Below are 15671 nucleotides of genomic sequence, written 5' to 3'. Positions count from 1 at the left end.
AACGGGGTCTTTGCGAGCCCAAGATCCAGCCGTTCAAGTTTGCACCTTATTTTTCGCGTCTGTAAAATGACCATCCAGGACAACCCTGTCCAACCAGTTAGTGGGAAGGAGCTGCCCAAACACACAGCCTGGCAGTAGGAAATGTGGGGATCTCGAATCCCGGCCGGGGTCACGGCTCCCCGTTTTTCTCCAAGAGCTTTTATATTCTTGCAACTTTGTGACTTGTCTCTCTTTCCTTTTCTGACTCAGTTTCTGGTTTCTCGTTGTTCTGATATCATAAATCCCAGCAAGGGATTCTCAAATGTGTTTGAACATTAAAATATACCTCCTGGCTTGGAAAATCTGTGGGATACAGATGCTCGGAAGCTGCAGGAATAGAGCAGGGACGAATTGCTGTGGGTTTCTTCAGCGTTCTCATTGGCAGCTATTGGAGGTGGGCTGGATGTCTTCATTTCTCTCTGCACCTTATTTCTCAACCTGCAAAAGGCAGCTGAGAATCCTCAATTTCTCCCACCCTTTGAGTGCCCCGTTTATCCTGAAGGCTTTGCAGATTTCTCACCCCCGTCCATCGCTGAGACCTCTAATGATGCGGGAGTGAGGATAGTGATGGATTAACGATGACTAATAGGAGCAACGTGGGAATAATGACTCTGCTGCTCCGCGGTGGAAGCATCAGGCAGATGTTTAACATCTGGAACGGCACTTGGTGTGATTTGAACAGGGCTTAGCACAAAACACGGGGGTTCAACGCGCTTCCTCAGTGTGAAATCCCAGTTTATTCCAAATGTTCCTCCTCTCCATCCTGCTGAGGACCGGCTGTGGCCTCGGATCTTTCTAAATTCAAGGAAAACGGAAGCGTCTGTCCAGCAAAAGACACGTGTGGGTTTTAGCACGTTGCTCGTGTCAGGTATAGTCAGGGAAAATGTTCCATTTCAGCTATTTAAATAGGCAGTATGGTTGATACTGACGTAACTATGTGTTGCAGACATACTTAGTGCTTTACGTAGGGTGGGAATATCCTGCCGTCACAGATGGAGAAACTCACTTTGGCTGTCTCGCCCCCTTTCTCAGCTCTCAATGCAGATTTCCTCCTTGGTTACTATCTTTTCGTGTGCTTTTCCAGTGCGATTTTAAGCTTTGGCTCTGTGGCCTTTGGGTTAATCCTTTTATTACAAACGCTTTTAGACTTTCAGCAGTCAAAACTATTTCCAAACGGATTTAAGGCTTTGATTACCTCTTGTTTCCTGGTGAAGAAACTAAGGCAAGGTAGAGCAGAGAAACAAGGTGCCCTCCCAGGCAGCACTGGCCTGTGGCTCCAGGTACACACATTTTCTCCATCAAGGGAAGAGCTGGAAACGTTTCCTAAACTACACCGGGGGAAAAGGGAGTTGGAGGTGTTGGAAACCAGCCTGGGGACACCTTTGATGCACAAAGGCTCTGCCGCTCTTCTGACAGCACGTAGTCAATACACCATGCAATATTTCAAGAGAATCTGCCACATTTCTTTTGCAGATGGACCTCCCAGGCTGCAAAAGGGCGCACAAGTTTGCTCTTGCAATCAGACCCTTTGAGCACCTTAAGATGCCTCAGATGTAACAAATTTGGATGTCATTGTGGGGGTATTTTTCTTTTTGAGGGCTACAGGAGCTTTCAAAAGCAAAGCCCAGACTGTGAACCATGTGTGGGTGGCACTGTCCTTACTGGGGACACCACAGGGTCCTGTTTGCCAGGGTCACTGGGGGCGTCTCATGGATGCTCCAGCATCCACGGTGGAAGGAGGAATCAGTGATCTGTAAAACTGGGTGGAAAATGCAGATGATATAAAAGGGGTTGAGGAGAAGAAAAGGGGGGAAAAAAGTGCCTTAAGTGCCTTGCTACACAGAGGCTCGTGTCTCTTTAAAGCTCTGGGCATTTTTCTTTTCCGAGCGATTGAATTTGAGCGAGAGGAGGGGAAGATTCCTCAGTTCTGATGTAACTGTGAGCAGAACCACGTGGTTTTATACTCTATTTTTTTTTGGTACAAGAAAAGCTCTCCTGGAAGCAAGTTATAACAATTTTCAGTAGCTCTTTTGTAATTGCTTGCTGTGGCGGATATTTTCCAGTCAGCCTTTTGCTCTGGGCTTGGGTCTCTGCGAAGGGTTTGTTTGTGCAGCGTCCTCACGTAGGCTCCAAATGTGAAATCCATTCCATTCCACCTTCCTGACTCATCTGCCGTCCCAGTAACGCTGCAGCCGGAGGAGGAACCTGGCTCGGGGTGAAACACCAGTGTCAGCACATCGGGATCCCAGTTTTCACAGTGGGGAAAGGCTTGATGATTGCCCCAAAGTCCTCCTCTGCAGGCTGCCAGCGTTAAGCTGGCCCTAGCAAAGCTTGGTTCACTTCTATAGTAGCTAAGACTAAGGTCACTGCGCTTCAGGAACAAGCACTTCAGTGAATTAAATGTACAAAGATTTGTTCGGTAGCCATTTGTAAAATAATGCTTGTTTTTAACGAGGAAAAGCATCCTCTTTTGCAAGATGGGGTTGCACGAGGTGGAAAGGGCTTTTCCTTTCCCGTTGTGTCTTTTCCTAAACAGCTCATCCTTTCTGCCTCCATTAGCCCTGAACAGAACTGGAATTAGTTCCCCGTTTCGAAGCTACACAACCAGTTTCCTTGCAAACCGCTATAATTTGCGTTTCTTTGTGCTTGCAGAACATGAACATCCAGGTGGAGGACATAAGGATCCGGCCCATCCTCGCCACCTACCGCAAGCGGGTGCCCGTCACCGAGGGATACGTGGAGGTGAAGGACGAGGGGACCTGGAAGCAAATCTGCGACAAGCACTGGACCATGAAAAACTCCCGCGTCGTCTGTGGCATGTTTGGGTTTCCGAGCGAGAGGAAATACAACACCAACGTCTACAAGTAAGAGCAGAGCTTTGCGTGAGACGCAAGTTTCTTTGAACACTCGGGGCCTTGTTCGAAAATGCAAATTGTCAAATGACACTGGAGACCTTGAGGTGGAAAAACCTCCAACTGCTTCATTCCTTCAGATCAGGTTTTCCTTCTGTGTCAATATTTGAAATGTCAAGTATTTCCCTGAGCAGAAAGGAGTCGTTTGATCCTCACCATTCGGGCCGAAGACCTGGTGTGGTATCAATTGTGTTTGATAGGTCCTATGGTAGGAGATGTAGACAGATGTGGGTAAATCTTTTGTTGTTTCCAGCTATAGCGCAGTCATTTCCTTCACCAGTGGGAACTTCAGGTTCTGTGTTGTGTGCAGAGGATGGAACTGAGCAAATTAATTGTACTCTATCAGTAAACCGAGCTGCTGCTTCTGCCTGTACATCTGAGATGCTGCTTTTGTGGGATGATTTCAGTGCTGCTTTTCCTTCCTATAACTGTAGATTGCTTTAACATGAGGGAAGAAAATAGCGATCCATGGGGAGGATGTTGTGTATTTCAGAGCTGAAAGCTGATCAGTTCGGGCTGTGATTCTTGTTCGTTGAAAGCCAGGAGCTCTGGTCTTCTGTTGCTTCAGCTTGCTTTTTGTCACCAGCCTCCATCACAGACTCGCTTCTTCCTACACTGTTCCCTAGAAACAACACCCTAAAGCAGATGCAATATAGCTTAAGTGAAATTGTCTCGTTGCTTTCCTACGCTGTGACCTATAGAGCGGGAAAGCATCGAGTGGTTAAGGGGAGAACCGAATTCTCCGCGCAGGAGTTGTGGTTTTCCTGCCTGCTCCCTTTGGCCTCTGCCATCGCTATTTCTGAAAGCTCCTCTGGAACCGTCTGGCCACGTTTCATTTCTTTCATTAGCCAGATAGAGATCGATTGAAGAGGTCCTTGGGTTGGAATAGCACAAAGCCCACATAGCAGCACAAAGACTATACAATAACCCGAGTGGAATCCTGTTTTCAAGCTTCCCAGGAGGACGAGCAGTGTATTAATAATTGCTACCAGGTGGTCTCATGTTTTGCCCTGGACATCAGTTCGAGGAGTGTTTGTGCAGAACATCTCCCTCAATCTCAGCTCTGAGATTCCCATCCCCTGCGTCAGAGCAGGAGGGCACAATAAATTACCTCTAGGAAGACCAAGTCGGTTTTTCCTGCTTCTCAGTTGTGCTGTTTCCAAGAAAAGCATTAACTTGAGCAGCTGGAGCCATCTGCCTTGAATCAAAGGGTGCTTGGTAATCGCCCTGTCTCTTGCACTGGTGCACGTAGGGATGGAAAAGCTGAGGCACCGTTGTTCAGCATAATACTCAGCAATGTTGAAAATCCCACTCACTGGAGCTATGAAAATACAAATACCAGGCTTGGAGATCTCTGCTACCGAGCCAGACAGATGGTGTCCTAAAACCTCCCTCACCTTTACTTGTTTTCATCAAGCAGCGACATCTCACTGGGCTCCTGCGCCCACAAAAAGATATGTTGGAAAATACACTGATTTTCCCAGGTTGGAAGAAGATGGGATGGCACTTTATTGGAGGGAAAAGCCTTGTAAAACTTTGTCAGCTAGATGGTTTTGCTTGGCTAGTGTAGTTTAAAAGGCTGCGGTCGTTCTTGGGGCATTTACCTTTGTGTTGGCAGAACTCGGGTCTTGCCCTCCCTCATTTGTCAATCCATTTCTCCCAAGAGCGGATCCTCTCCTGCAGCTGGAGATGGGTTGGAATTGGGTTTCTGCTGGGGGGCTACGAGTGTCCCCGTCCCACAGCCCCCCATCCTGCTCCCCACACACCACAGCTTTGCGAGCTGATCCCCTGCTCCTGCACAATGGTGGGAGGTGAAATGATTTGCAGATGGATCTCGCTTGAAAGAAAACAACTTAGTTCATTGCTGTCCCGGTGCCAGGGTTTGAGTCCTGAATGTAACCGAGACTCTGCAGTTGACAGCGCGATTTATGTTCGGAAACAAAACAAATCTCAGTGTTGTTTCCATGTTCTTGTTAATTCTTCAAAGTGATTTTTATATAAGCACTGTTAACTCCTCCTCCCGATTCCTGCTCTGATTGAGAAAGCAGAGTAGAATTAAATGCATTTTGTGGATGGGAAGAGTAGAAGTTTGTGACCGGAGATGCCTAAGGCAGAGAGATTGACCCGATACCTTAATGGTTTGGGCTTCAATTTGACCTGGAATTGACTAAACTTTCTGCATTAAAATGTAAATGAGAATGCCCTGAGTTTCTATCCATAGAGATCATCTGTATTCCCTTCTTTTTTCTTTCATATATTTGGTCTGGGGAAATGAGGTGGGGCTTTCTCTGGCTGTTTCTCCCCAGCCTACCAAGGGCTGTTAATACCAACCAGATGTTGATGCCTCCTGAAATTTCCAGGCTGAGGTCATTGTTTGCTATTCTAAGGCATCCCCGCAATTACTTCTCTAAGCCGGGCTGTGTTTCTTGTCTGCTTTGAAGTCTGCGGAGCATTCTGCACATTCTGCCTGCATCCTCCCTGGGTTTACTTTTCCATTTTTTTTAATTTTTATCCCCACTTTGTATTTCTCATTCATTTTCTGTCGATTCAGGGTCCCTGACAGCTGGTTTGGCAGATTTGGAGATTGACAGCCGGTGTTTTACCCCCAAGACAGGCAGGTTTTCGGTCGCTGCTCTATGGGGTGGATCTCAGCCTTGCTCCATCCTCCATCCTTCAGCTCAGCTTTGCGCTCAGCACACAATGCAGTTGCATCTCTATCTCCACACCAACTGTATTTGGCCATAACCCCAACCCGGAGAAATTTGGTTCCAGAAAGGATAAATCAGTGGCCGTGAGCCATATGAGCTTGTCAGCAAAGCTTAGCAAGCAGAGGGGAGAAGATGGTCCCATTGAGCAGCTGAGACTGTCCAAATTAGCCCACACAGGACCCCCAAAGAGCATCAGTGGGAAAAACTTGCCCTGTCCACTTTATTTCCAAACCTTTGGAAAGCTCCTTGTCCCTTCCCCAGATGCTGCCCGGGCTCCCTGTCCTGCAGGGCTGTGCTACAGTTAATCACTATTTGGTGCTCCTTTTTTTCCGGGCAGGTTCCACGCACCTCGCTGTGCCATTTACCACGGCTAATGCTTGGATGAGCCGGGCTGCATGGCAGCTGCTCCTGGAACAGAGCAGCCCAGGGAGCTCGCAAAGCCACGTCAAAGATCGCGGCAGGGCGTTGCCTCCTCTGCGCCGCCTTTTTAACTTCTAGCATTTCCCTTTTGGTAACGATATGACCCATATTTCATTGACTATTTTAGGTCCGATAGACTCATCCAACAACACAGTTAGGATGAAGCTGGATTACTTTATTTTCTTATCACACATGCCCTTTCCCCCTCAGGAGTCCCTGGAGCGACTCCAGGCAAGTGCTACGTTTTGGGAACCAGAAGCAGCAACTGCTGCCAATCTCCTCTGCTGTGAACTTGTCATCAAGGGAATTGCTCTCGCTCTCGGAAATTGCTTTCAGGCTCACGGTTGTTAACACCGCAGCTTTGAGAGATGCCGAAGAGCCGTGGTTTTCTTCCCAATCTGCCATCGTCTTCTCCCAGCTGATCGGTGATGGCTGGCAAAGGGCAAAGCTTGAGCACAGGACAGAGCTTTTGGGGGGCTCTGCAGTCCAAACTCACCCACCTTTATTTGCACAGGCCCTGTTTATACACTGTGATTTTAATTAACTCATCTCTGACCCCTACATAACGTAGATCTCTATTATGTGCATATTTGTTGCTCTAGCTGCACTGTTGATCCACGCTCTGATTTTTAGCTTAAGGAGATGACTTATTAACTCCCAAGTGTGACACCTTAACAGAGACTCATTGTGTGTATGAGCAAATAACGCCATTCAACCCTCATTTCATTTCAAGGCATTTTTTTCCCAAATGGAGCCACATCAGTGCAGCTTTTATGGATTCCTAACTTTCCCTGTTCTCTTTTATTCCTTCAAGGATGTTTGCCAGCAGAAGGAAGCAGCATTACTGGCCGTACTCAATGGACTGCAGTGGGAACGAAGCTCACATCTCCAGCTGCAAACTGGGCAACCACCTCAACGTGGACACGGGGAAGAACGTGACATGCGAGGACGGGATGCCCGCTGTCGTCAGCTGCGTCCCCGGACGCGCCTTCGCCCCCAGCAGCCACAGCGGCTTCCGAAAAGCCTTCAGGCAAGAGGTGAGCAGAGATTAAACACAACCTCTCGAGCAGGAAAAGCCAAGGAGTGTAACTATTCACCATGAGTTATCAGGCCTGAGCATGTATCTGCATGTAGCCACAAACCAGACAGTTGTGCCAATGTCCCCTTGTCTTTCTTGCTGAGTTTCTATCCCCTCAAATTCGTGGTGTCGTGTTTGTCTATAAGGGTCGAGACCAGCTCGCCGCTGCAGCTGGCAAAGCTGTGAGCAAGTAGTAAGAAAATACGTTTGTCACGTTTCTCTTCGAGCTGTTCCATTCAAGCCAGTTGAATTTGTGCCCAGTTGCTGCCGCGCTTTGCTGTTTCACAGCCACTTAAATGCTGCTGGGTCATTCCTCCTGTTGAGGTACGATGGAAATAAGCTGGTGTTTCCGCTACCCCTGTGTTTCCTGCAAAGAAATGCCCTGAGAAAACAGGAAAACACGGCCTAGAGAAAAGGCTGAATAAGCTCTGTTTGTTTAGTCTAGTGAGGAGAGGGCTGAGTGTAGCGTAAAAACTCTAAGATATGCAAAAAGCTGTTATAAAACGACCCTGGAGTCAAGTTGTTCTCAGTGTCAATGGGGCGACTGAATGCGACAGAACAGCTGAACTTGCAGCAAACATGTTTTAGGGTGATGCTAGAAGTTTTCCAGCTGTAACTATGTACAGCCTTAGAATGCAGGGCTGATTTTGGAACCTGGAGGCTCTTAATGCTGGGCCAGATGGGTTTTTTGGTGGGTGCGTTTAGGTGCTGTGGATCTTGGCCTGTAGCTCTGTGACTTTAGGAGGAATGGGCTGTTGCCCTGGTTTGCTTGCCTGGAATCCAGGCTCTTCTCTGCACGAGAGCTTGCAGGATCTAGGCCTCGAAGGTGAAAGATCTTGTAAATCATGACTAATCTTCTGAGCCACACACGCTGCCAAGTAATTCCTTAAGCCTTTGTGTAGGCTTTGGATGTCCTTTTTGTGACCCCAGCCTGGAAAACTGGATATGCTTCCAGTTTTAAAAGCGAAGGGGTTATTTTTTTGGGTCTCTGCACAAATCACATGGGTTTTAGGTGACTTGAATTCCACTTTGGTCTCCTCGGTTAACTCAGGACCCTGATCTGGAGATCTGCACAGCAAATTAATCCATCTGGCAACAGGTAGATGGTCTTTTCCAACCAAATGATTCTGTGCTAGCTGGCTCAGTGCGGCTCCCAAACCCCCTGCGAGGCTCCCAAGAGATATGGGATGGGAGCTGGGTTGGTGAATATCCAGCAGGGTTCTTATGCTTGTGTGAAGAAAAGCTACTAAATCCAAGCACTAAAACTGCAGAGAACTAAGACGACTCTTTCTTTTCTGCCCGTGAGAAACATCTGTCTACACATCCCATAAGCCTTAACAGATAAAGATCTCCCGTTAGCCTTTTGCATTACATGGTGGTTAAGATGCCTCAGGGTAATATTATTACTTTTTGCGCCACAACTTCCTTGTAATATGCTGTGAATAAGATCTGTAAGGCAAGGACGGCGGTGGTAACACCCTTTCTGTGTCTTCCAGCAACCCTTGGTGAGGCTGAAAGGAGGAGCCAACACGGGCGAAGGACGAGTGGAAGTGCTGAAAAACGGGGAGTGGGGGACGGTTTGCGACGACAACTGGAACCTGGTGTCGGCCAGCGTGGTGTGCCGGGAGCTGGGCTTTGGCAGCGCCAAGGAGGCGATAACGGGCGCCAGGCTCGGGCAAGGTGAGACCTCCAGGGACCGGTTGTGCATCATCCACCTCTAAGAAAACCCTTTCACATTGCAGGACAGAGCGTATTTTCACCGGAGTGTTCGTTTTGGGGACCAGGAATAGTTTTCTCTACCCTTAATAAGTCTCTTGAGTCCAGGAGCTTGAGGCCGAACTGGAATATGTAACTTAGAACAATCTTGAGATTCCTTGAGAGAAGTCTAGTGATGACGAGTTGAACCTTTCCCTCAGACATCTGTTTCAGTAATTACCTCTTTATTATCACATCCGTTCCTCTCAAATTCCCTTTAGAAGTTCTCTGGGTCCACATCACAGTGTAAACACATTACTAGAAGGTTCATGGCAAAAATGGGTCCTGGATCTGGACTTCAAACACTCTCCAATTTAAGATCAGAACACAAATTTAGCCCATTATAAATAGAAGGGCATTTGAATGGTTCAGAGCCAGGTTTGGGTTTGGATTTCCTGTATTTGGGAGTTGGCTTCAATCCCAAACTGTGGCGAGTGGCAACTCAAAGCCTAACGCGCCCCCTCGCAAACCACCTTCTGATTCACACGCCTTGCTCCCAAAAACCCTAAAGAAAATAACACCAACCAGACCTTCTAGTGCGAGACCAATATCTTCAGCCCATCATGACTTGGAGCAGGGGAGGGAAAGTACCAACACATGTAAAGCACTGTGGTGCTGACCGCAATCTGGAAAGCTTCAAAATGTGACCTATCCATTGGATTTGCCAAGAAAATTCTTGCGGTGGGATGTGAGGAGCTGCTGATGTATTCAGCTGCCTCTAGGAAACAGCAAAATCATCGTGGGGGGGGAAGCGGCTGCCACGTGAGGGGGGAGAACGTGCCGTTCCTGCCGAATCCGCAGCCTGGAAACTCTGAGCAGCCGCTGCCCGTTCCCACACGCTCGCTTTTCCTTTCTCTTAATGATGAACACCAGCAAAGAGTCAGTGCACGCTGTCAAAAGCTGTCCTCCGGGATGCTGAGCGCTTGCTAACTCCCTTCAGCAGCCGCATCACCGCGCTCTGGTAGGAAAAGCTGCTCTTTTGGCCCAAATTCACCTCCGCGCTCCCGTTGCACAGAGGAGTCTCCCAGCTGCTAAACTCCATATTTACACTTTGCTTTGTTACGGCTGCATCTCGGTGCATTTGTGTGTTCAAAGGCTGATTTGCAGGACCAGCCTCCTCATTGGGGGTTTAATTACGCCCTCTTGTTGCCGTTGGGGTTGTTGGAGTCACGGCTGCCCCAGAGCTCACTGACTTCTCACACATCCCCGTGCTGTTATGGTTTATTGTCCAAGCAAACGTGTGGATGTCCCCTCTAAATATCAGGGCTCGACGGGGAGCAGATTCCAGCAAACAGACCCAGCCAAAAGGTCATAATTTGTGAATTCCTCCAGCTGAAGTTTGTAAATTATGTAACAAGGAAACTTGGCTTTTTCTCTGTTCCTTGCACGCTGGAGTGCCAGAGACTACTGGAAAGAATGTAACGGTAAAATTATTAATAATAACCTTGCAGCTTTTTATTTTTACAAGAAATCACTGGAGTTTTTTCAGGATCACGGTGTTTTGAATGCTAGAGGCCCGCGTGATGTCTGCACTGTATTAATAAGCCGTCACTGGATATTTCTTCACCACACAGTAGCACGGGCAGAAGGTAAGGACCCTTTCCTTCTTTTCCTCCCCCAGGCATGGGTCCGATTCATCTCAACGAAATCGACTGCACGGGCTTTGAAAAATCCCTCACGGACTGCAAATTCAACACGGAGTCGCAGGGTTGTAACCACGAGGAAGACGCTGCCGTGAGATGCAACGTCCCAGCCATGGGTTTCCAGAATCAGGTGAGAACCCAAATTAAACCTGTGAGCACGGCGAGGGGGTTTCACCCTGGAGCAGCGTCTGCCCTCCCGTGCGGTGCAGGGCAGGAATCGCTTCACCTTCCATTTAGATTTTAACATCTGTATTGTATCAGGAGGGCAAATACGGATGATGCTGCCTTTTCGTACTGAGCTTTGAGCTCTTTCACCCATTTATAAGCCCCCAAACGGGTCTGTGAGCGCTGAACTGGGCTTTCTGGGCTCAATGACTTCAACCACAAGCCTTGAGAAGACCCCGAGCGCCGCTTGCCCAACTGTTGCCCCTTCCCTATGAAGTTTGTGATGATGATTATTGACATTTTATGCCCTGCAGCTGCGTCTGAGCGGCGGCCGCAACCCGTACGAGGGCCGGGTGGAGGTTTTGGCGGAACGCAACGGCACGTTGAAGTGGGGGACGGTCTGCAGCGAGAACTGGGGCACGGTGGAGGCCATGGTGGTGTGTCGGCAGCTGGGCCTGGGCTTCGCCAGCCATGCCTTCCAGGTGCGTCCCCGCTCCCTCCCGTGCCCGTGTTGCAGATATCCGGTCGGGTAGGGGCTGCTGGAGGAGGGGGAAAGCTTTTCTATTCAAAATACAAACCACAAACCACAGCGTTCAGCTTCAAGGCAATAGCTGGAGGGACCCTGAGGGTTAAAAACCCATTGCACAACAGCAACTGGGGGGAACCCAGAGCAGAAGGAGCCTGTTTTCAGGCTCAGCTTTCCTGGGAAGTCCGACTCCCTTAGTCCCGGTCAGGCTGGTGGTTTCGTGCACTTTGTTGTCCCTCCCTGAGCCAGTGAAGAGTTGAAGCCAAGTTTAACCCAGTGTCAAATCACTCGAAAACAATTTGATTTTGCTCCTGCAGTTACTTCTCGGTACACTGGTGTGGGGTGCAGCCGTATGCATTTCTTGCTCCTCTAACAACAAATGCCCTAAACCCTCCCTGCTTGCACACAACTAAGAATGGCACTTAATAAAGGCATAAAAGCTTCCAACTAACGAGCCTGCGATAACCACAAAGGAATAAAGTGTTCTTTCCCAGCGCAGTGAATGGCAGCCTGGTGTGCAGAATGGAGGAAAGCAAGAGGCAATGGGGAGAGCTGGAAGAGGGAAGGCAACAGCTTCCCACCCAGTTCCCAGCTGGATAAATGGCTGGATAAGCAGCTGGTGTAGGCAAATAATCGTGGTGTAAGATACTCTTCTGTACTGACACATCCCTCAAGGGTCACAAAGTGAAAGAGGGGCAGGCAGAGCTAGGTGTGATGGTAGATTTTTTGAAAGGAAATATATAACCTCTGGGTCTTTATTGTGGTTCACAGACGCTGGGAAAATGAAGGTTTTGGCTCCTAAAATAAACTGGTTTCTCCCTAGGACAAAGTAATCCCCTGCCAGAGCTTGCTGTGGAAATGCAGCCCCTTGATGAGGCATTTCAGCTGAAAATCAGCAATTGCCAGCAGCTTTGGGGAAACAGCCACTGAACAAATAAACTTCATGTGTGTTTATGTAGATGGAAACCCGCACACAGAAAACAGCCTTAGATCAGTTCTGGAAAGAGAACTATTTTCCCCAAACAATTTCTGGAAATCGAAAACTTGGGCAAACGAGCACAATGTGGTCATGGAGACCAGAGCCTGTCCCTGTTCCCCTGTATTTTCCTGCCTGCTCAGTGCTCGGATGCAGCCAGTTCTGCTGATAAACCCAGTGAGGATTCTCCTCTCTGCCCAGTTCCTGCTGGTTTTGTGTTGGGATGAACAATAAGGCCCCAAAATGCCTCAAAACCTCAGCATCCCCGGGGCTGCTGGGTGCGTGTTGAGAAAGCACGAGAGACCGTAGGCAGAAGGGGATGGTTATGACTCCGCCTGGAGATGAGTTTGTCTTTAAGCAATGACCAAGCCAGGATCCAGGAAGGACACACTGGGATTGTGGGCAGGCAGATTCCAAGCGTTTTAGCTGTTTTCCATGGATCTGCAGGTCCCCAAGGGACACAGCGAGGTCAGGGAGCTGGGAGGTAGGATGCTGGAGCTGCCCAAGCCGCTATCAAGGCGATTCCCCTATTCAAGCTGATTCCTCCAGCTGATTTACTCATATAAGTGCTGAGGATAGCCAAATCCGCTCAACACTCGCCTTTCCAGCTGCCTGGCTCTGTTGACATAGCCCTGAGAGCCCAGCAAGAAACAAGACATTTCTTCCTGTAGCCGAGACTGCTGGTATTTAGAACAGAAAAGGCCCTTATGCATATCCCGGCTGCACCAGCTACATGAGCATAAAGCTACACTGTGTTGAACAGGGCGGCCCTGTGTGCGTGTGTGCAAAGAGTGTTGCTAACGGGGCTCACAAACAGCCTGTAGCAATGGTACAGATGGGGTTTCTTTTCCTGGAAACGTGCTCCAAGTTTTGACACTAAAAGATCATATGATTCTTCTTCTTCTTCTTGTTCTTCTTCTCTTCTTCATCTTCTTTCTTCTATCTTCTTTTTCTATTTCTTCTTCTTCTTCTTCTTCTCTTCTTTTCTTCTTCTTCTTCTTTCTTCTTCTTTCTTCATCTTCTTTCTTCTTCTTCTTCTTCTTCTTCTTTCTTCTTCTTCTTCTTCTTCTTTTTATTCTTCTTCTTCTTCTTCTTCTAATTCTTCTTCTTCTATTTCTTCTTTCTTCCTTTCTCCCAAGCTTTGCAGTTGCAGCTTCATCAGGGTTTAGCACACTTAATTTTGGGGGTGGTGTTATGCTGTGAGTTAATTTTCTGACATTCCCACAGGTTTTGCAGAAGTGGGTGATGAGAAGAGTAGTGAGCAGGGTTTGAACATCTGTGAATTCCCGCTCAGAACCAAGAGATGCAGACCCTGTTAGTCCTGGTGCTCCTCAAATGCCTCGTTTCCACCGGCATTTCCAGCGTGTCTGTTAATTCTGCCTCCCCTCCCTGAGCAAGCAGCCATTCTGGCATTACTTGTGGCCCTCCCAAGTGCACAGATGTCACAAGACAAATGTGATTTAATTGCCGGGCATCTCTCCCAAAGGCATAGCCTAAGTGACTTAAAACAGCCCAAGGATGGACAGAGCAGGGTGGAAAAGTGACTTCACAGCTGGATTAAAAACAAGCAGAGATTTAAACCAGCTCAAAAACAAGGAGAGAGATTTGCTTAACACTAGTAAGATGGTCAGGGCAGGGAACATGGTTTTAATCCCAGTCTTAGCTTTTTGCTTAAACAGGCTTGGGCTCATTCCGTGAATTTCCAGCATCCTTTGGCAACATCCATCTCCTTGATAGCGTTGGCTTTTGTGTTGATCTTTGCTGGGGGAGCAAAGCAAGTTACGGGGGGGTGAATATTCCCCCTGCAGTCCTCTAAACACTAACAAGTGTGTGAAATGCCCTTTTTTCTGCCCAGGAAACCTGGTACTGGCACGGAGATGTCAGCGCTGACAACGTGGTCATGAGCGGCGTCAAGTGTTCGGGGACGGAGATGTCCCTGGCCCACTGTCGTCACGATGGAGCCCATGTCTCCTGTCCCAGAGGAGGCGGTCGCTTCGGTGCTGGTGTGTCCTGCTCGGAGAGTGAGTAACGTGGGTTTTATTTGATTTTTGCATAAGTGTTTGCCCTGAGATAGGAGAAAGGGGGGTGGCCTTGGATATAGAATCATAGGATCATTTTGGTTGGAAGAGACTCTCGAGATTATCAAGTCCACCCATTCCCAAGCCCCTGGCACTCACCCATGTCCCTGAGAACTTCATCTCCGTGTCTGTCCAGCCCTCCAGGGATGGTGACTCCAGCACTGCCCTGGGCAGCCTGTTCCAATGCCCCACAGCCCTTTGGGGAAGAAATCGTTCCCCACATCCAACCTCAACCTCCCCTGGTGCAACTTGAGGCCGTTTCCTCTCATCCTGTTGCCTGTTCAAGGTCAAAACAGCGGCAAATGCTTGCTGATGGGGCTGAGAAATCACGCAAGGAAGGGGCTGCATCTCTGGCAGACACTTGTGGGGGTTTTTTAGCAGCTTATCAATGAATTTCAAACCATCTTTCCGCCAAACCAGCTGCCCCGGACCTGGTGCTCAACGCGGAGCTGGTGGAGCAGACTGCGTACCTGGAGGACCGGCCGATGTTCATGCTGCAGTGCGCGCTGGAGGAGAACTGCCTGGCCAGCTCCGCCGCCAACACCTCGGTCACCTCGGGGTACCGGCGCCTGCTGCGCTTCTCCTCCCAGATCCACAACAACGGCCAGTCCGACTTCCGCCCCAAAAACGGCCGCCACGCCTGGGTCTGGCACGACTGTCACCGGTGAGCGCCGCGAAAATCGGGTTGGCGCGGTCGGCGTCTCTTCCGTCCCTCTCTGCTGACCACGGGGATGTTTTGCTGCGTTAGGGCAGCCGGGATCCTCTGACAGCAGAAAATCAGCTTATTACTGTAGGAATTATAATATAGAATGGTATGTGATGTGCAGCTCTCATTGGGAGAGATGTATGCACATGGGGATATGCATATATGCGTATGGACCTGCTGTGTGCGGGAAGGTGCGGCCATCTGAGCGAATTCCCTCACCTGGGAAAGGACCCAAGAACACGCTGTAATTCTGCTTTTTTTACAAAAATGCATCCCGACCCCACTTAAACTGTGTACAGCTGGGAGACTGTGCTGTGCTGATTCTGACAAACAGTAAATTCACCCCCAGAAATGCATCATTTTTCAGGGGGAAGCCAGTAGTTTCTGCCAAAGTAAATCAGAAAGAGGAGAGGGAGCTGGAACCAAGCCGTCCAGATGCTTTCCTTCTGAAATGATAGCTTGTTATACGGTTGATTTTCTCTAATTTGGGGAGCTAAGTGACTCACAGCGCAAAGCTCGCCCTGCTGCTAAGACTTACGCTTTGTGAAAACATTAGAGCAGTAAATTCTCAAATGTAGGAGTCCTTTCTAGTCTTGAGGGGGTGCAGGTAGCGCCATATCGCTCTTAAGCTTCAGATCGTGGCGTGGGGCAAATTCTGGCCACTC

The 15671-nt window shown here is 48.8% G+C and overlaps 1 protein-coding gene across 4 annotated transcripts in view; it reads left to right on the top strand.

Moving 5' to 3' along the window:
* Positions 1–15671, top strand: part of LOXL2 (lysyl oxidase like 2) — a 44725-nt gene that overhangs the window by 23698 nt on the left and 5356 nt on the right. For 3 of the 4 annotated variants that reach the window (XM_065040941.1, XM_065040939.1, XM_065040940.1), the window contains 7 exons: positions 2692–2903; positions 6894–7116; positions 8654–8837; positions 10534–10685; positions 11035–11202; positions 14078–14243; positions 14721–14964. In XM_065040941.1, the coding sequence (XP_064897013.1) occupies positions 2692–2903; positions 6894–7116; positions 8654–8837; positions 10534–10685; positions 11035–11202; positions 14078–14243; positions 14721–14964 (1349 nt within the window). Of the gene's footprint in view, positions 1–2108; positions 2442–2691; positions 2904–6893; positions 7117–8653; positions 8838–10533; positions 10686–11034; positions 11203–14077; positions 14244–14720; positions 14965–15671 lie in introns of those variants that run through there. The other variant, XM_065040942.1, reaches the window with a different exon arrangement.

Source organism: Columba livia, chromosome 25 (assembly GCF_036013475.1).
Source record: "Columba livia isolate bColLiv1 breed racing homer chromosome 25, bColLiv1.pat.W.v2, whole genome shotgun sequence".
In the NCBI taxonomy this organism is placed as follows: Eukaryota; Metazoa; Chordata; class Aves; order Columbiformes; family Columbidae; genus Columba; species Columba livia.
The sequence above is the reverse complement of the archived record's forward strand: the minus strand, read 5'-3'. Positions and strand labels throughout refer to the sequence as shown.